Genomic DNA, 21846 nt, shown 5'->3' with positions numbered 1-21846 from the left:
GTACTGGGACAGTTGGGTTTAGGGTTGGGGTGGGGTTAGACGTTAATAAAATACAATAAATGGGAAATTTCATAAATAATAGAAATGATTCTTGTTAACTTCCGGCCGCAAACGTATCCGATCTAGCAACAACCCCCTTTAATAGCAAGTTTAAATAGAATTGATTAATGCACAAATCTTGTGTATGTACTTATGTGTATTATTAAAAAAGCATATAGAGCCCTGCACGGGCCTTAAATCTAAGCTCTAGCCCGGCCCTTGCCCAAGACGCACAGGCTGTATCCTTGCCCTTGTCCAGCAGCTCATCAAAAGTTTTGACCCGAAGCCTGTTTTTTCTGCCAAACAGCTTATACTGTTACAGCCATTAAACCAGATTTGAATTTAATAGAAAGCTGATGTTTTTTTTTTTTTTTTTTAGAATAATTTAGAGAAATGTTTGGAGTTTTTTTGTTTGTTTGTTTGTTTTTAATGTAAGTTTTAGTTTTTTAAGTGACATCGATATCCAAGCGGCATGCTGCCAACAGTGAGTTAACTCAAGCTGTGCGTTGTGCATCACCAGTTGGCTCAACATTTAAAGTTGTTTCTTTTTGAAAAGTCGACCAGAAGTTTGCTTTCCTCTGGTGTTTTTCACAGTTTTCAGTTAGCCATTGGCAATTTCTCTCTTTATGTTCTCCATTGCACCATCCACCGTGATTAGCTCTGATAGAGACAGAAACCATGAGATGAATCTTTCAGAAGCATCACATGCATCTATTTTCATAACAGTTCAGCACATCTTTACTGAAACTCTCAATATTGAAGTTCATATGGGTGTTTTTCAGCTGGAGTCCTGTATTTCTCATAGCTGTTATAGTTATTATTTTTTAACTCTCCATGTGTCACCCTGAACCACAAAACCAGTCAGTTTTAATGTGATTTCACTGTGATTAGCGCTAAAAGAGACAGAAACCATGAGACGAATCTCTCAGAAGCATCATATGCATTTATTTTCATAACAGTTCAGCACATTTTGTACTGATATTCTCATTATTGTAGTTCATATGGGTGTTTTTTGTTTTTCTAAATGTAAGTTTTAGTCGATATCTAAGCAGCATGTTATCCACAGTGAATTTACTAAAGTTGTGCATTGTGCATAACTACTTGGCTCAACATTTAAAGTTGTCACTATTTGAAAAGTTGACCAGAAATTTGCCTTTCCTCTCACATTTTTTTGTTTTAAGTTCGCTATTGGCCATTTTTCTCTTTATGTTCTCCATTGCACATGGCTGGAAATCTCCATACGCAAGGCATCACTAGCACTTCCGTACTGCACACATTAAATCTCATTAATCTTATTTTTTTTAAGGTTTTGTCTTAAGCAGGCCCGAAACCCCGATATGCGTGCTATCTATGACAAGAAAATTGGCCCAAAACCTAGCCCTAGGGGCCTAAAAAGTTGGACCCCGACAGGCTTGTGTTCAAACGCAGGGCTCTAAAAACAGGCTAGCTAGAATTAATTCCGTTTTATTTTTACTTTTACAACAATAATATTATTAAATAATAATATTGCATTTTCTGAAAACCAAAGCTTCATTGGAAATGGACACATACAAATAGCACAAAATGCACCATCAATTAAAAAACAAGCTTACATAAATTCACCTTAATATTTTTTTCAAGTGACCCAAAATTGGTGCAGTCATGCGTCATGTTTGCAGGAGTTTATATAGTATTGATTATTAATGTACATATGTTGTGTATCTACTAACGTGATATTAAAAAAGCAGGTTAGCTTGAATTAATGCCATTTTAATGTTACTTCTTTAATAATAATTGGCTTAATCAATTAATTGAAGTGATCCTAAGTTTGTGCATTTAGAAAATGAGAGTGTAGAATTTGTATAAGGGAAATGCAGTCATGCATCATGTTTGCAGGAGTTTATATAGTATTGATTAATAACGCTCATATGTTGTGTACTAACGTGTGTTATTTACAAAGCTAGTTACTTTAGTTTGATTCCATTTTAATTTACTTGTATAATAATAATAATAATAATAATTCATTCTTAAGCTCACAGGTTTCATTTATGGTTTAAAGGTTTATAATTAAACACATAAAAATAATATAAGATAGACCAATTAAAATCCAGCTACGTCTTAATCGCTTGTTTGAAGTGTTCCAAAGTTGGTGCATTTAGGATAGGAGAGTGTTGCATTTATATGAGGGAAATGCAGTCATGCGTTATATTTGCGGGAGTTGGGTCGACACTGGGTATTGAATTAGACTCTACATGGCACCTCAACCTGCTGTCTAGTCCTCAAATCTCATTGCTCCTGTCACTTCACTCAAGGCTAATCCTCTCTCTCATCCCGTATCACAGATTCACTTGCAGTGTTGCTAATCAGGGTTTGGAGGGCAGATTATGTTTTAACGATCCGAACTGCTTTATATGTCATGACTCATGAGTCTTTGATTGGCAGGTTTTTGCCCGTCTGACTGAAATCACGGTTATTATGTGGCACTGGCGATTTCACAGTGTGACTGAAGTGGAACAGCTCAGGTGTGTGTGAGCGCCTGCTGCTCACACCGGCCCGCCAGAGACACGTCCACCGTGATTAGCTCTGATAGAGACAGAAACCATGAGACGAATTTCTCAGAAGCATCACATGCATCTATTTTCATAACAGTTCAGCATATTCTGTACTGAAATTCTCATTATTGTTCATATGGGTGTTTTGCAGCTGGAGTTTCTCTCATACTGTAGCTGTTATAAAATGATTTTGTTATTGAACTCTATTTACAGTAAGTCATCCTGACCCACACAACCAGTCAATTTTAAGTGTGATTTCATCCTGATTAGCTCTGATAGAGACAGAAACCATGAGATGAATCTTTCGGAAACATCACATCCATCTATTTTCATAACACTTCAGCACAGTCTGTACTGAAATTCTCATTATTGTAGTTCATATGGGCAGCTGGTGTCCTGTATTTTCATAGCTGTTATAATTATTATTTTTTTAACTCTCTTTGTCAACCTGACCCACAAAACCAGTCAGTTTCAAGTGTGATTTCACCGTGATTAGCTGTGATAGAGACAGAAACCATGAGACGAATCTCTCAGAAGCATCACATGCATCTATTTTCATAACAGTTCAGCACATTCTGTACTGAAATTCTCATTGTTCATTTGGGTGTTTTGCAGATGGAGTCCTGTAGTTCTCATAGCTGTTTTATAATATACATTTTTAACTCTATATAAGTCACCCTGAATCACAAAACCAGTCAGTTTTAAGTGTATCTATTACAGTTGAGATGTATGCATTACTTAAAAGCTAAATGAATAGCTTTTTTTATGTATGTTTTGTTTGGAACCATGAGACGAATCCCTCAGAAGTATCACATGCATCTATTTTCATAACACTTCAGCACATTCTGTACTGTAATTCATATTATTACTGTATTTCTCATACTGTAGCTGTTATAAAAAGATTTTGTTACTGAGCTCTATATATTTGTCACCCTGGTCCACAACACCAGTCAATTTTAAGTGTGATTTCACCATGATTAGCTCTGATAGAGACGGAAATCATGAGACGAATCTTTTAGAAGCATCACATGCATCTATTTTCATAACAGTTCAGCACAACAGCCGGAGTCCTGAATTTGTCATAGCTGTTCTAAAAATATATTTTTATAAAAAGTTTTTTTTTTAATTGAACTCCATATTTGTCACCCTGAACCACAAGACCGGCCATGAGCGTTTTATTTATTTATTTATTTATTAGATTTATACATCACCTAGAAGTTGAATAAATAGCTTTTCCTGTATGTTTTGTTAGGATTGAACATAATTTGTCACCTTTTAAAATTGTGCAAATGGAGTTCTTACCCTTGTACATTACTAATCAAAAATTGATGGTTCATATATTTACAGTGGGAAATTCACTAAATGTAATTTGTGGAACCTGATATGTAATGTATTTTCTAATGATTTTTGGCATTAAAGAGAAAAAAATCCAAGGTATTGTACCTGTGCAAGGGTCACACATATTAAAAGCTCTATGGCAAATACCTACTACATATGTAAAGTTCTTAATTAAGTTCTTTATTAATTTTATTTTATATTACGAGGGGGTCAATGTAGTTTGAGGTTTATGAGAACAAACAAATCAAACACATTGCATAATAATAAACCCATTATTTACTATTATTTTTATTAATCAAGTATATACCTCTATTCCAGCCATTTCAGACTGCAGTTTTTGTCGAGATCATACACAGGATCCACAAATGTGAAAGTAAGACAGCTTTTATGCACTATTGCAAATATTAAACAAAATAAAATGAGTGTGTGTGTGTGTGTGTGCACCGACTCTTGACAGGTAAGAAAGAGCATGAAAATAATAGCAGCACTGTAAATCTGCTGTTCATTGTTGTTAATGGCATTATTTAAATCTTAATGCAATTATTGAAAAGCAGTCTTGGCTGCCAGTTTTTTAACACCATCTGTATTACTCCATAATGCTTTATATCACTTACATTATTCCTTATTTTGTCATCTATATTACCCTATGCTATACTGTAGTACCTTATACTACTCTATAATACCCCAAATCCATCTGTATTACCCATGCTGCTCTTTATTACTCTACACTGCTCTATTGTCATTCTCAGTAATGATGTTTGATTATGTAAAATTGGGAGACATGTGAACACAAATGTATCATTGTAATCTATTTTTTGCTGAATTTCGACCGGGACACGTGTTATTGACAGATTTCCATTTTCTAGAGACTCGATGAGAGAAAATGGCTTTAACATGAAGCAGAACTGTGAAAAAAAAGAGTCCAGCGAGCCAATGCTTATGGGCACAGCAGGAAATCAGCCAACCAGAAATAGGAAGAGAAAAGGAGAGAGGGAGGCTCATAAGTAATTGAAATGGAGGTGATGTCGCCGATGGGCTGCACCGCTACTGTAACTGAAGTGCAGCCGAGCGTTTGGGATAAAATTGCTTTCTAATTATTCAATCCACCTTTACTTTTCCTCCTGAGACACAGAGAGAGAAAGACCAAAAGAAAAAGAGAGAGAGAGGGTCTCTGGGTGTATGTTGATGAAGCATTTACAGGTTGATATTTGTGAGCTGTGTGTTATTGTATTATGAGCCATACTCATAATGTGCATATATTTTGATTTTTTTCCCAGCATGCAGCAGCAGTGGGTGTGTGTGGCTTTATTAGCCCTCTTGACTGTCACAGCGACACTTGCAGATGGTGGGAAAACAGAAAAACAAGGTATCGGAACATTACCCCATACTCCTGTATTTACCCACACACTCCATAATAAACCAGACAGGTCTTTATCTCCATATACTGCTTTATATCATGTGCGCTGCTCCATTTTTGCCCACAGTGCTTCATATTACCCCAGACTGCTCTATATTACCATTTACTGCTATATATTACAGATTACTGCTCAATATTACCATTTACTGTTCAATATTACCATTTACTACTTTATATTATGCCACACTGCCCCATGTTACCATTTACTGCTATATATTACCATTTACTGTTTAATATTACCATTTACTGCTCTATATTACCATTTACTGCTCTGTATTACCATTTACTGCTCTATATTACCATTTACTGCTCAATATTACCATTTACTGTTCAATATTACCATTTACTACTTTATATTATGCCACACTACCCCATGTTACCATTTACTGCTATATATTACCATTTACTGTTTAATATTACCATTTACTGCTCTATATTACCATTTACTGCTCTGTATTACCATTTACTGCTCTATATTACCATTTACTGCTCTGTATTACCATTTACTGCTCTGTATTACCATTTACTGCTCTGTATTACCATTTACTGCTCTATATTACCATTTACTGCTCTATATTACCATTTACTGCTCTGTATTACCATTTACTGCTCTATATTACCATTTACTGCTCTGTATTACTATTTACTGTTCTATATTGCCATTTACTGCTCTGTATTACTATTTACTGTTCTATATTGCCATTTACTGCTCTATATTACCATTTACTGCTCTGTATTACCATTTACTGCTCTATATTGCCATTTACTGCTCTATATTACCATTTACTGTTATATATTACCATTTACTGTTCTATAGTATCATTTACTGCTCTATATTACCATTTGCTGCTCTATATTACCATTTACTGCTCTATATTACAACTAACTGCTCTACATTACCACTTATTTGTTCTATATTACACCACAGTGCTCTATTTTACCATATAATGCTCTATTGTACCATACTCTGCTCTAAATTACTCCACTCTGCTCTAAATTACCATTTACAGTTCTATACTACCACTTACTGCTCTATATTACCACTTACTGCTCTATATTACCCCACATTGCTTTATTGTACCATGCTCTCCTCTGCATTACTCCACACTGCTCTATATTACCATTTATTGCTCTGTATTACCACTTACTGCTCTAAAATACCCCAGTGTTCTATTGTAGCATACTACGCTCTATATTACTCCACACTGCTCTATATACTATATAATTCTTTATTGTATCATACTCTGCTCTGTACTTCTCCACACTGCTCTATATTACCATTTACTGCTCTATATTACCACTTACTGCTTTATATTACATCTTTCTGCTATACATTACCCCACACTGCTCTATATTACCCCACACTGTTATAGCCAGCTCTATATCACTTACACTGCTACAGCATACACTGGCTAATGTTACCTTATGCTGTTCTATATTACCATATACTGCTCTATATACTGCTTAACAGTACCCTATACAAATCTATTACAATATACCTGTACAATTGTACTCTATTAATATATACATATCACTAAAGTAACGTATCATTTTTGAGATTTAGACTGCAATGTGCATACCATGACTTAAATTAGTCTATTTGTAAAGTATTTATTATTTTTAAATGATTAAGATGATTTTGTTGGTGCATCTGCTAGTAAAATATAGCACTAATTATAAGCATAGATAGATATGATATTGCAAAGATACAAATGAAATAAATGAAAGTCCAACAACTGAATATAGAGATATTGAATAATGAATTTAATAATGATATCACTGTATAATCTTTATCATATAAATTAGTAATTAATCTTTTTTATATTAACGATTTCTTGTGCCCGAATGCTTTAAACTTGAAATGCTCACAGACCTTAAAAACACGTGCAATAAAAAAAGCCATATGTTTTCTGAACTACGGATCTATTAATCTATAATCCAGAGTCCACACTGAACATCCTTGAGATGTAACTGTTGTATCACATTGCAATATCAATGCTGAAACAATAGACTCTGCATGCCTACTCTGTATCATGACACACATCATCTTTATTACTCTATATTGCTATAAATTGATCTAAATTTCACCCTGCTGCTTTACAGTACTTCTCAGTGCTCAGTATTACCCCACACACCTCTATATTATCCCACAGTTCTGCATTATATCACAATATGCTGCCCACACACATTCTCTCTTCTGCACATGGCGCTGTGAAATGAATCTGTGTGTGTTCTCCGACTCTTGACAGGTAAGAAAGAGCGTAAATCGGACTGTGGAGAGTGGCAGTGGAGTGTGTGTGTGGCCAATGAGGGCGACTGCGGATTGGGAACCAGAGAGGGCACACGCTCCGGCAATGACTGCAAACAGACCATCAAAACCCAGCGCTGCAAAATCCCATGCAACTGGAAGAAGCAGTTTGGAGGTGGGAAGTCAGACAAACACACACTGTAAAAAAATCAATGACACAAAGTCAAGACAACAAATATTTTTATGTTGCTTTAACTTATTTTAATATAATAATAATCAGGTTTAAACTAATTTATGTAAGTTATGCAAAGTTTAAATTAAGTATTTTGTTGCCAGTTTGACTTTTAAGGCAGGAAGACTTTTTTAGTGCAGGATACACACACACACACACACTAGAGATATATTGAGATTAAAATGTTATATCAGGTTTTTAGGTTTTGATTCTATTACTGGAAGTGGTGTTTGTGTGGCCAGCAGTGGGCACTCAACTTGCGGTCCGTGTGAATCCTAATGCCCCAGTATAGCGAAGGGGACACTATACTGTCAGTGAGCACCATCTTTCAGATGAGACGTTAAACTGTGGTTCTGACTCTTTGTGGTCATTAAAAATCCAATGGCACTTCTCGTAAAGAGTAAGGGGTGTAACCCCTGTGTCCTGGCCAAATTCTCTTCATCGACCCTATATCCACCATTACCCATCATGGCCTCCCAATCATCCCCATCCACTGAATTGGCTTTTTGACTGTCTCTCCACTTATAGCTGGTGTGTGGTGAAGCACTGGCACTGTTGTCCTGTGGCTGCTGTTGTATCATCCAGGTGGATGCTGCACACTGGTGGTGGTGTGGAGAGACCCCCCCCCCCATAATGGTGAACCGCTTTGTGTGTATATTCATACACCATAGATTGCAAACTCAATTCCGGGAGGGCCGCAGCTCTGCACAGTTTTGCTCCAACCCTATTCAAAAACAACTGATCTAAGTAAAGTGTTCAGTACTATTAAAGACTATTGAGCAGGTGTGAGTTGGAGGTGGTTGGAGCTAAACTGTGCAGTTGGAGCTAAACTGTGCTCAAAATTGAGTTTGAGACTAGCGCCATACATAAATGCCCTATAAAAATAAACACATTAAATTACATTGGTTGGTCTGAACTGACTGCAGTAATGTTTTTGCTGAAGTAAAATAAAATGTTTAAACATCTAACTTAAATAATTGGGCAAAATCATTTTCTTTTTTTGCTTTTTTTAATCTGGGTGGTTTAAGACATGGCTCCCTTTTATAAGTTTAGCATCTGAGCAAGCAATGTTACATCCTCTTTATAACTCCATAATTTGTCCCGTCGTAAATTAATGGGAGATTTTGTAATTAAATGCATTTTTTAAAGGAATTAAAAAGTTTAGAGGTAATTTAGAGGAACTTTTAGAGGTATTTAAATACACATTTCTAAAAATTAAAAAATACATGAATTGCTAGGGATGGCATGGTGGCTCAGTGGTTAGCACTGTTGCCTCACAGCAAGAAGGTCACTAGTTCAAGCCCAGGCTGCGTGAGTTGGCATTTCTGTGTGGAGTTTGCATGTTCTCCCCGTCATGGTGTGGGTTTCCTCCTGAATTGCTAGATTTTTTTTTCAAAGGCAGTGATATCAAATTCGTTATAAAAATTTATAAATTTGAGCCCAAAAATGTAAACTAGGGAAAGATTAAGGGCTACAGTATAAGGTATGCTTGAGGATTAAAGTATTCCACCAATCTTTATATCTGAAATGAACACACAAATAAAGTTTTCAACTTTATGCACTTTGGTGGAAAAACAACATGAACATGGATCCCTGCATTTTAGATTAGTTTTTTTGTGTGTTTGTGTTATTTAGTGTACATTGGATTTTGTGTTTTTATGGGTACATTGGATTTTCTTATTGGATGTATTGATTGCTTTGCCTGCACTTGAAAACTACCTCACAGGGATCCATGTTTACCTTGTTTTTCACTAAAGCTGATGAAAATATCTTGTAGCAATTTTTCTTACCAATTTTAAAATATGATTTTATGTTTAATTTTAAGTCAAGCTTTAGCTCAATATTGTTAATAATGTGCAAAACACACTTTAAATATAAAGAATACAGTATACTTTAACTATATATATATATATATATATATATATATATATATATATATATATATATATATATATGTTTGTGTGTGTGTGTATTAGTTATCTATATAAACAAGCTTTTACTTTGCAGCCAATTATTAATTTTCCACTCAGCTTAGTCTCTTGTTTATCAGCGGTCCCCACAGCAGAATGAACCATCAACTGTTCCTGCATATGTTTTACACTGAGGATGCACTTCCAGCTGCAATCCTGCAATGAGGAATGCCTATACACTCTCATTCACACACACTCATACACTACGGCCAATTTAATGAATCAATTCTCCTATAGCTCATGTGTTTGGACTGTGGGGGAAACCGGAGCCCCCTGAGGAAAACCACACTAGCATGGGGGGAACATGCAAACTTCACACAGAAATGCCAACTGACCCTGTCGGGATTCCAACCAGCGACCTTCTTGCTGAGAGGCCACAGCTAATTATTATGATTAGTTAATTTCAATGTTACAGGATTTACAGTGAGTTTTCAAAATCGCGATAATCAATCATGGTTCTAATGATAATGAAAGTTAGATATGATAATCTTACTCTCTGAAAGTTTGCCGTGGTTTGTCTTGAAAAATGGTAATCACAACACTAACACACACACACTGTGAATAATCCTGTGTTGAGGAGTAACAAGATGGATATTCCCACAGAATTCTGTCCTTAGAAATGACACGACTGCAGCGAGAGCCAGAAACAAGCTGGCAGAATATACCAAAGTGTGTGTGTGTGTGTGTGTGTGAGTGAGTGAGTGAGTGAGTGAGCATATGCCACCTTCCCTTGGGATTTGTAGGTATGCACATAAACTATCAACAAACACTGAAACTGTGGGGTGTTTCTCTAAGAAGCCTCTCCCTGTGAGCCTGTAAGACTGCGAATGAACATCAAAATCACAGACTTAATAAAACATGATCACACTAAATGTTGAGTGATGAATCCTCGCTGTATTTCTGTGTAGTTCAGCAGCCGTGTCAGTGTAGTTTAGCGTCGAAACGCTGCAGAATTTCTTCTCCGGAGTTATAAGAGCTCTATTTCACACCGGCCTCATTTTTTGAGGGTCTCGTTTCAGGACAGCGGCCATTCAGCCGGAGGGCTACTGCATGTAATTACATTCTCTCTGCCTTTAAATATGTCATTAGAGACAATTTTGTGCTTGATTGAAGCAGTTTAACCCCCATCCATTCCAGCGGAGACCACGAGAAATCTCTGAGATGCACTGAAGGAATGAATGAAAGATGAAGTGCACTGTAGAAATGCTTTTCTTACTGTGAGTCTTTGTCTTCTTTCTAGTCCAGATATAAAGTCAAAATTATTCGCCCTCCTGTGTGTGTTTTAAATATTTACCAAATGATGTTGAACAAATTTAGGAATTTTTTTTACAGTATTTCCTCTATTTTTTTTTTCTGGAGAAAGTCTTATTTTTTTTATTTCGGTTGGAATAAAAGCAGTTTTAAGTTGTTTTAAGCCATTTTAAGGCTTAATATTATTAGCCCTGTTATGCAATATTTGTTTTAGATTGTCAGTTTTTTTATATGTCTAGAATAGGCTACTTGATTTAGTAAATATCTGGACTTGAAACAAGACAATAACTCTACGTTAGAAATATCTTTTTGCATTGTGGGAAAAGAGATAATATAAAGAAACCCTAGTATACTGTAGATCAGACCTTCTCAGTTGTTTTTGCTTTGGGATCCAGATTTTACATTGCACGTCAAGTGCCAAGCCAACACAAGACCTAAATTGTTTATCGTGTGAAATTACATTTCGATGTTCTCATGCTCTCGGCAGCCAATAATTCACCTCACAAAGCAAACCGTGCGCTGCAACAAACCTCGTTGTGAGTGAACCTGTATTTAATGTAGTCTGAGTTGTGTTTGCTTTTCCCTTGTGAAGTTTGCAACCCGTTTTACTGCTATAATCTGATGTACATCCGAGTGAAACAGGATATTCAATAAGAAAAAAGCGAGGTTTTGAACTTTGGGAGTTATTGCATGGTGAAAGTTTCCCTGTATACTTCTGTTTCCTCAAAATTACATGCTCCGATGAATCATTTACTCTGAGAACAAAAACTTGTGTTAACCCTTATATGGGATTCATATTTTTCACATTTCAGGTCTGTTTGAATCTGAAGAATTGATCAATGTTTCATGCTGCAGGGGTTTGTCGATAGTCGTACATTCATGTAAACATGTCCAGTGCCAAACGTGTTTTAGAGGTTAATTTACTAATATAATTTCCAGTTTATTAATGTCATATCAAATATATTATGTACAGATTATTTTTGACTCTGAAAGGTGCACATGTTTGTTTTGATTATACATTTGAGGTGTATTTTTATGTCCAAACCCAAACGCTCTTTTGTGGTTTTTTGTGTGTTTTGTCTTGCGCAGGTGAGTGTAAGTATGATTTCCAGGCATGGGGAGAGTGTGATTCGACCACAGGAATGAAGACTCGCACTGGAGTGCTAAAGCGAGCGCTGATGGATGCTAACTGTCCAAACACAGTCAGCGCCACCAAACCCTGTGGCAAACCCAAGACCAAGATGCAAGGTACAACAACACACAGTTATGACACAAAAACCAAATCTGGATCATTCAAATTAAGGCAGGAAAAAAAATACACCGGGCGCTTGAAAATTGTCGTCCTCGTCAGTATTTTTTAATAAATGTTGTAATTAAACACAAGAAACAACAAATTTATCAAACCAAATAATGCATTAAGCAGGTAGGGCAGCTAAAGAACAATACCGTGACTACACCTGCTCTCAAGGAGAGATCTTACCTAGACTCCCCTAAAAATAATAAAACAGGCCACTACTTCCCTCGCTGGACTAAATAAATAATAACAACGTGACTAAGAGAAAATATGCGCTACTTGTTACAATACAAACAAAATATCAAAATTAAGCATACGAACAAAGTAGAATCGAGAATAAGAAATGAAAATAGATTACGAGTACAACAAAAAATAGAAGGTTTCACTCACATGACCTGTGAGGAGACCAAAAAACACTGTGATCTCCATAGAAATGTAGCACATTCCCCTAATATTTCTATCTGTTTCATGATTCTATGATTATATGGAGCACATATCGACAGAACAAAACAGAGATCACTAACTAAATTGTCATCCATATACTGCATTTAATTCCACATATAGATCATTTAAACTGGTCCCTGTCAGGGCAACAATTCAGTGATGTTTACATTTATCTTGTGGATATTCCTCAGTGATTTAGTCACTGGAGATGGCGTGAAAATGTCTGCTTATATATTTGGTGTCTGTTTGCTTAGAGCATAGGTCTCAAACTCGATTACTAGAGGGCTTTTTGAAACCTGCAGAAACCCTGTTTAAGCATGAATTGCTAAGACTGGTGAAAAGAGAGTTGCAGTAATCAAGGCAAGTAGAAATGAATGCATGTATAGTCATCTCCTAATTAGACACAATTAACCTCAATTTTGCATTATTTTTTGCTGACCAACTGTTTTGAACCAGTTAATTCACATGTTGATACAATAAACATGCCAACCTGATTTCACCAAGTAGGACATGTTCCTGGATTAACATCTATGTTGATCCTGGAACAACATTCCAATCAGCCAATCTGAATTAAGAGATAAGTTTAGGTTAGGTGTGGGCTTACGGTTAGGGTTATGCACTTCTACCTACAATGTTGGGCTTCGGGGTAGGGAATAGGTATGGATTACATTTTCCAACAAAAATTATGTTGCATAGATGTTAATCCAGGATCGCATCGTACTTGGCAAAAAAAACTGACATGCCAGTAAATACATGCAAAGACACACTGACCGATGCAGCATATTGTGTCCTACAACGCAATGTGCTCAGGCTGAATAAAGCAGAAGCAATATCATCTGATGTGATTACGCTATAAAACTGTTTTTACAATGAGGGAAGACACCACAGGTGAACACAGTGCAAATATTAATCAACACACTTCCAGAGTTGATTAATCACAGTGCATTAAGGTGGTTGTTTTGTTTTACAAGTTCAGGCAATGTTGTTTAAATATGCAGGCAAGGCATTAAATAATTAAATAGGCTCTAATTTGCATACTATTCCAGGACAGAAATCTGAACTTTGGAGAAACATTGTTTGATTTTGTTAACATTGGTAAGTAAAGTAAGCAAGATTTATGATCAAAGTGCTGAACAAAATTAGTACAATTCATTAAAACAACAATAAAAGTTATACAATTAAAGCTTACATCTGTTTGGTCACAACAGAGAGAGAAAAGTACATATGCAGAACTGTATGCTTTTAGAAATAAAATGTTAGATGTACAAACAGCTTAATAAAACTGAGCTAAAGATAAGGGGAAACATTTTAATCTGGTGTAATCAAAATATAGATATCAATTAACCTGTACAATTATGTGTATTTAATCAAAATATAGTTAGGATTAAACAGGAAATCGGCATATATTAATCAGAATATATAGAGGAATTAAACTGTCAAATTTTGTGAATAATCAGAAAAAGGTAAGAGTTAAACTGTAAAACTTGTTGTATTAATTTAGAAAATAAATAGAAATTGAACTGTTAAATTTAAGGCATTTAATTTGAAATATAGATAAGAATTAATCCGATCTTTGGTGTATTTAATCAGAAAATAAATAGCAATTAATTTTCTGAGGAATTAAACTATACAAATCTAGTGTATTAAATCAAAATATAGGTAGGAATTCAACAAACAATTGGTGTATTTAATCTGAAATATTCACCTTATTCTCCGCAGACGAGCGGGCGCTGCCATTTGAATCTTTTTGGCTCGAGACTTCCGCTCTCATTCACTTCCATTCATTTTTTGACATTAAAAACTGCTCATTACTCTGCTTGATGTTGCAATTTGATATTTTCTTATTATAATATTCTACTTGGTCTGTATAGTCATGCAAACATTTGTTTGTAGAGCAAGTAGTTTGACCATTTTCTGCCGTTTATTATTCCCTGTCATTTCTCCCATAGGCGACTAAATCGGAAGTTCTAAGACAATCGCGAAAACAGGCGCACTTCCGCATTTTAGAATAAGGTCAATAGAGAAGAATTAAACTTGAGTGTGTTTAATCAGAATACAGAGAGGATTTAAGATATAAAATCTGGTGTATTTGATCAGAATATAGAGAGGAATTAAACGGTAAAATCTGGTGTATTTAATCAGAATATAGAGAGGAATTAAGATGTAAAAGTTGGCTTATTTAATCAGAATATGGAAAGGAATTAAATTAAAACTTCGTGTATTGTATAGAGTAGCTAGGAAATAAACCAAAGACTGGTGTATTGATCAGATTATAGATAAAAATATAATTTTTGGTGTATTTAATCAGAATATAGATGGAAATAAAATTATTTTTTAAGTTTGGGGTTATAATCAGAATATAGGTGCCAATTTAAAAAACAAATCACAATATATATGTAGAAATGAACAAAAGTGTGAAGTGTGTGTGTAGTAAACAGAAGTGTGTTTAGACTGCAGGACAGTGAGATGGGAAGGTTACACTGAAATATTGATCAATAAGGTCTCTCTCTCTTGGGCTGAAGTGCAGAAGACTGTAAAGACTCTATTAAACTTTAATAAATGTGGTGCTTTTCCAGTGAATCGGTGCTAAAGGCCACAGACGGCTGCATCTGCTCATTGTTGTGCGTCACTTTGTCATGAAGTGAATACGTAGAGAAGTTTGGCAGGACATGTATGTTACTGCAGTAATGCTACTGTCTCCCGGTGATGAATCGCTTGCGCTGTAATATTCCTCATTTGTAAGTCGCTTTTGATAAAAGCATCTGCTAAATGAGGAGATGCAAATGTAAACGCTGGCAACAATTCAGCCTAATCAAAGGAAATTCATCTTAATCTTCTGCCAGCATCGTTTTTCAATCTGAAAGTTGCAGATTTAATTTCCCGCTGCAAAGACAGACGAGAAACATATGCATTTGTTTTTGCTGGAGAGCTTAATTATGTTGCCATGTGATGAAATGGACAGTGAGAAGATGCCAGTCGGAGCTGACATTCAAGAACAGATTTTGGTGTTATTATTAACCAGCATTAAAGCGCTGCAATAACGAATGTCAAGATCTCAGAGGATGCTGAAAAAAGGAAAAGAAAGAAGTAAAGAGCAGAAGGACGAGGAACTGTAGGGAGATGGATTTGGCTATAATAGATGTGACGCTCTTATAAACTCCTCTAATTTATCAGGATTTAGTCTTGAGCTCAAGAGCTGCTGCTGAGTTTAAAGAGTGAATCCATCATCAAACTTCAGGTGGTGCAGAATGACTAAACATTTACACTGAAACTGTTTACGCACAGAGTACATTTCACAAATAATTACAAAGAAATGTCAAGCGCTGTGTTGAATTAAACATGACATTCTACTGCACTAATCCAAGACATACTTTAATAATCTTTATTTACTTTAAATAATATTGTGGGTTTTTTCTGCACACCAAGGCTGAATTTTGATGCATCGAAAGGATTTGTGTTATTATTTTAAGGTACAATTCTCACTATTAACAAACCCCTAACCAATAAGAGCTCAGTAAACACCCAATTTACTTTGTATTAGTAGCTGTTAGGATAGTTGCCGTGTTTAGATAGGATTGGAGGTATAGAATAAGACATAGAATTAAATGAGCTGGATTTTAATTAGCAAAAGATATATATATATATATATATATATATATATATATATATATATATATTACAAATGTTAACATTAAAAATGGTTAGCACTGTCACCTCACAGCAAGAAGGTCGCTGGTTCGAGTCCTGGCTGGGTGAGTTGGCGTTTCTCTGTGGAGTTTGCATGTTCTCCAAGCACATGCTCTATAGGAGAACTGCGGCAATGCAATGCGACAGGTTCATTTAAATAGCAGCCATTAAGAAGCAGAGTATTGCAATGCGCTCTAAAGAAATGGTAAGGCCTATAATCTAGTTAATGCATATTCAATCTCTTTAATGCTATTAAAAGCAAATCTGAGTGACTGATAATTGTTGGTTTGCGCTGAGGCACAGTTCAAACTATAGGCGATGTTTATTTTATGTTCAAGATCTGCGGTGAACTCTATGCTGCTGCTTTCAGTAGTATGGCAATAAATGTCATGTAAAATAAACATTCAAACTCACATTTGTAGCATTTAACACTTAATAAAGCACATGATCAACACCTGAGGTGATCATTATCATAGAAGTTTATGCTGTTGTTCATCTGGAAGAAATAGAAAAAAATAAAATAGAAATTTCAGATTAGTCGCTTGTAGCTAGGATATGGTGTAGGTTTAATGGTGAGCCACGTTCATTCCTGTTAGTGTTGTTTATCGGGCAACCTTAATTTTCATAGAAAAAGTGTTTTGATTTTGTAGTGCAATACCTAGCTCAACAACTGGGTGTCATTCTTTCATACTGCACCTTCAATAATGTCAATTGGTACTTAAATTCATGTTTTACCATTGTTTCACCCACAGCATCATCACTCCGCTATTCAGGGTCACATGATCCTTCAGAAGTCATTTGTTGGAGTTTTGATACATTGTTTCTTTCTGGAGTCTTTGGTGAATGGAAACTTCAAAGGAGCAGCTCTTATTTGAAATAGAATTCTTTTGTATTTAAAAATTTGAAATGTCTCAACTGTCACTTTTGATTTTCATTCATTCATTTTTCTTCGACTTAGTTCCTTTATTCATCAGGGCTCTACAGTCCATTTTAGTTCATCAATTTCCCCATAGCTCATGTGTTTGTGGGGAAAACTCAGGGGGAAACCGGAGCACCCGGAGGAAACCCACACCAACATGGGGAGAACATGCAAACTCCATACAGAAATGGCAACTGGTCCAACCGGAACTCAAACCAGCTACCTTCTTGCTGTGGGGCCACAGTGCTAACCACTGAGTCACCGTGCCGCCTATTTAATACATTACTGCTGAATAAAAGTAGTAATTCTTTTTTAAAATAAGTAATTACTTACTTGAAACTTTGGAATGGTAATATGTACAGTATAGTGATATTTTCCCACAAAAATGTGAATGTATTAATAGTAATAATAATAAGACCTTGATCTTCTTGATCATTAAAGTATTATAGGGTCACAAGACACTGATCATGAGGAAGAAAAGGCTGTAAATTCAGCATTCAGTGACAGAAATAAATCACTTTTGTAAATACATTTATGGTTTTTACTGTTTTATTGACCAAATGAATTCAGCATTTAGTGAACAGAAGAAACTAAAAACATTTTAATCACAATTATTCCAAACAAATAACTCTAAATGTTTATAAATTTTGAAATAGCAATTTCTGAGCAATACTAGTGTTCCACTTGGACTGCGGGAGTGTGTGTGTGTGTGTGTGTGTGCACATGTGTGTTGTATATCTGTAGGTGATGTGTATTTGTGCCCTTTTCACTGTGCCAACAAACAGAGGACAGTGATTAGAAACTCCATAGAAAGTCCCGGCAGATGGAGACTGGAAACACACACACACACAGGGTGAGATGGGCGTCGTCGCCTGGGTCTGTTTGAGGTGATAAGAGCGTCAGCAGAGAGGATTGTGGGGTTTGGTAGAGGGTGCCACTGTCACAGATGGATGAACGGAGACTGGTAAACAGGTAAACACACACACACAGTAAATCTCACCTGTACAGTGTGTGTGTGTGTGTGTGTGTGTGTGTGCTGCGATAGAACAGGCTGGAAGGACATCACATCACTCGCATGCTGCAAACTAAATTATTAGTCTCGTTTTTCAGTGCAACATCTAAAGGTTCTTAAACACTGAACATGTTTGAACCATTTTTAGTCTTTGTTGTTATTTTTTTCTTATATGTGTATTTTATGTGGGCTTAGTGATTAGCACTGCAAGAAGGTCGCTGGTTCGAGTCCCGACTGGGCCAGTTGGCATTTCTGTGTGGAGTTCTCCCCATGTTGGCATGGGTTTCCACCAATTGCTGCCCCACAGTCCAAACACATGCGCTATAGGGGAATTGATGGACTAAATTGGCTGTAGTGTATGAGTATCTGTATGTGTGTGTGAAGGAGTGTGTATGGATGTTACCCAGTACTGGGTTGCGGCTGGAAGGGCATCTGCTTTGGAAAACATATTGGCTGTGGTGTATAAATGTGTACGGGTGTTTCCCAGTACTGGGTTGCGGCTGGAAGGGTATCTGCTGTGGAAAACATATTCAGGAATTAGGGTTGGGCTGATAGTTGATGCCATCGTCCATCGTTAATGGCCAATAGACAACACGATGCTGAGCTGGCATCGGCGATCCTCCACCCCGCCATTGTCGCAAACCCTTTGCATTACATCTTTGTATTAAAATTGCATTTTAGAGTCTGCATATCTGACGACTCTTTGGTCTTTTGAATCTATCAGGTAGCGTGTCACAGCGTCAGTACACTGCTTCAGTCTTTCACTTTCACACTTGTACTTAGTAATTTTAGGGAAAACCTCAGACACTGTTGGTTGCAGCTTATTTACCGACCATCCTCCTGCGGAAAAAGTGATTGACAGGTGGTAATTTGTGTGTAACTTATCTTTATTTATTTATGATTTGTTTATGGATAAAACAAAGACCACGCGGGTCAGGTAGTTGAAGTAGGCTACAAATAATTAATTTGTTATGAATTAAATAATTAATCATTTTAATTAATTCTCTTCCGCCAATGATGTCGATGCCATTGTCCATCACGATGTTTCACACTAGACATTGTACAATGCCAAATCAGTCGACATCGCCCAACCCTATCAGGAAAAGTTGGCGGTTCATTCTGCTGTGGCGACCACAATATTCTTGTTAATGTAAAGTAGCTTTCAGTTAAGTATGTCAATTATGTAAAGTAACTCAGCACTTTTTAATTCCCATTGCGTATGAAATGTGCTATAGAAATAAACTCGCCTTGCCTAAATCAAGATTAATCTACTGGAGAAGCCGAATGACAGAATATACAAGTACACAAACATCTGGCAGTGGAGTGAGGAAATAAATTGTTTATTTTTGTTTAATTTAGGTAATTAAAAAATTTGAAAACTGTCATAAAGACACTCTACCACATTTATAATCATAATAAAAAATTCAACAGCACAAAATCCAGAAGCATTGTTTATAACTAACAGCACAGAGAACCCTGATTGTGTTGTTGTTGATGAAAGTTTTAATAATTTAAATATATACTCATATAAAATAGTTGGGTTAAAAATACCCCAACATATAACAAAACAATAGGTTTTTATAGCACCTTCCCAACTAGGGGTTATTTTATCCTAATGCATTAGGTTATACAGTTTAACCCATTGCATTGTGTTATTTTGATTAAATTATATTTTTTCTCCGTTCTGGTATTACTATTACTAGTGCTACTATTAATTTTATAACTATGGCTGTGTAAACAGTTTTCAAAAATATTGAAAATGCTTTTTTCCATTACATTTTAGTTCCAGACACTTGGTAAAATAAAATAAGAACACAAACAATGAAGAAACAGAACAATTTGCAGACAGATATAAACTATGCAAGCAGAACATCATGTGTTGACTGAGCAGAATATGGAGCTCTGTGTACTGTAGAGACTGTCCAGCAGCTGCAGCAGGCTTCACTCAGTGTCCACAATATACAATACAGTTTAACCACATCCAAATGCTTCTAAAAGATGGTCTTGGATGGTGAAACGGATATAAAAACACAACATGGAGAGGTAATTTCATTTTAAAAAATTACAATATTATTCCGTTATAGCTTAAATAAACGTTATAATGCAAAAACAACATTACACACGCATATTAAAGATTCAAAATTTTAACCCAGCTGGTTGAGTTATTTAATAGATAACCAAATAAAGGTTAAAATAACTAACCCAGGCTCATTCTGGAAACATAGCCCCGCGGACGTTTCTGGAGACCGAGAAATATGTCCCTGGAGGTACGTAATTGTGTAGATTTTGTGTCCGCGCCCGCGCTGTTCTCGTGTAAAAAGCCGCCGGAGGCCGATGTCGAGTGACTGTCTGTCCAACTGACCGACTGACTGAATGAATGACTGAGCGATTGACTGGGCGGCCGGCGACCCTTCTCCTCCTCCTTCTTCCCTAAATCCAAGCGACGATTTTCAAAAGCCGCGCAGAATAAGAAAAGCCCTCGTCCGATTTTGACCGCGTTTTCGGACTTCACCGCATTCACGCCCCATTACGAACTCGTCCGCTTTATTTTTTAGATTCTGTTTTTGTCTTACCTGATTTCTGGAACCGCTCTTCCCCGGACTCGAACCCGGTGATCGAACATGGCTGGCTCCTCAGGGCCTCCACTACACCGACGTAACATGACGAGCTAACCGGAAAAACTGGTTGCGGTGGGAAAGCCCTCCACACAGAGGAGGTGAGCCGTCAGCTCAGCCTACGAGTGCGAATAGCAGCTGCGTCACACCGCCCTGTAGTGTTCACTTTAAAAAAACGAAAGGCGGCCATCCATGGGGCTAAGTTTTTAGAATGAGCTTGGGTTGAAAATAACCCCACAAAGCACCAAATATTGAACTCAACAAGTTGAGTTATTAATAAATAATCTAATGAAGGTTAAAAAATAACCCAACTAAACACCAAATATGTTTAACTCAACCATTGAGTTAAATAAAGAATTTTTTTTAAAGTTATAATAAATAAAGTTTTTTAAAGTGTACATTTTTTATAAAATAAGATCATAAATATTATACAAATTATTATTGTGACTATTTTGGTGAGTTGATGTTGATTCGATGTGAATGTTTAAATGTCGAATGTTTAGATGTGAGCGACATGGTGGCTCAGTGGTTAGCACTGTAGCCTCTCAGCCAGAAGGTTGCTGGTTTAAGTCCCAGCTGGGGCATTTCTGTGCGTAGTTTGCATGTTCTCCCTGTGTTGGTGTGAGTTTCCTCCGGGGGCTGAATTGATTACCTAAATTGGCCATAGTGTATGATATGAGGGTGTTAGGATGTTTTCCAGTCCAGAAGGGCGTCCGCTGCGTAAAATATATGCCGGAATAGTAGCTGGTTCATTCCACTGTGGCAACCTCTGATAAATAAGGGAGGAAGCCAGAGTAAAATGAATAGATGTTTAGATATTTGTTCTGTAAAGCAAGACAAAAATGCACA

At 36.3% G+C, this 21846-nt stretch overlaps 1 protein-coding gene across 3 annotated transcripts in view; it reads left to right on the top strand.

Annotated features, from left to right (window-relative positions):
- Positions 1 to 21846, top strand: part of ptn (pleiotrophin) — a 120794-nt gene that overhangs the window by 90343 nt on the left and 8605 nt on the right. For 2 of the 3 annotated variants that reach the window (XM_087246142.2, NM_001003981.2), the window contains 3 exon segments: positions 5186 to 5274; positions 7575 to 7748; positions 12116 to 12274. In XM_087246142.2, the coding sequence (XP_087102268.1) occupies positions 5187 to 5274; positions 7575 to 7748; positions 12116 to 12274 (421 nt within the window). In that variant the 5' untranslated portion in view covers position 5186. 3 annotated transcript variants of the gene reach the window in all.

The sequence above is a fragment of the Danio rerio genome, chromosome 4 (assembly GCF_052040795.2).
Source record: "Danio rerio strain M-AB ecotype USA chromosome 4, GRCz13ab, whole genome shotgun sequence".
NCBI lineage: Eukaryota > Metazoa > Chordata > Actinopteri > Cypriniformes > Danionidae > Danio > Danio rerio.
The sequence above is the reverse complement of the archived record's forward strand: the minus strand, read 5'-3'. Positions and strand labels throughout refer to the sequence as shown.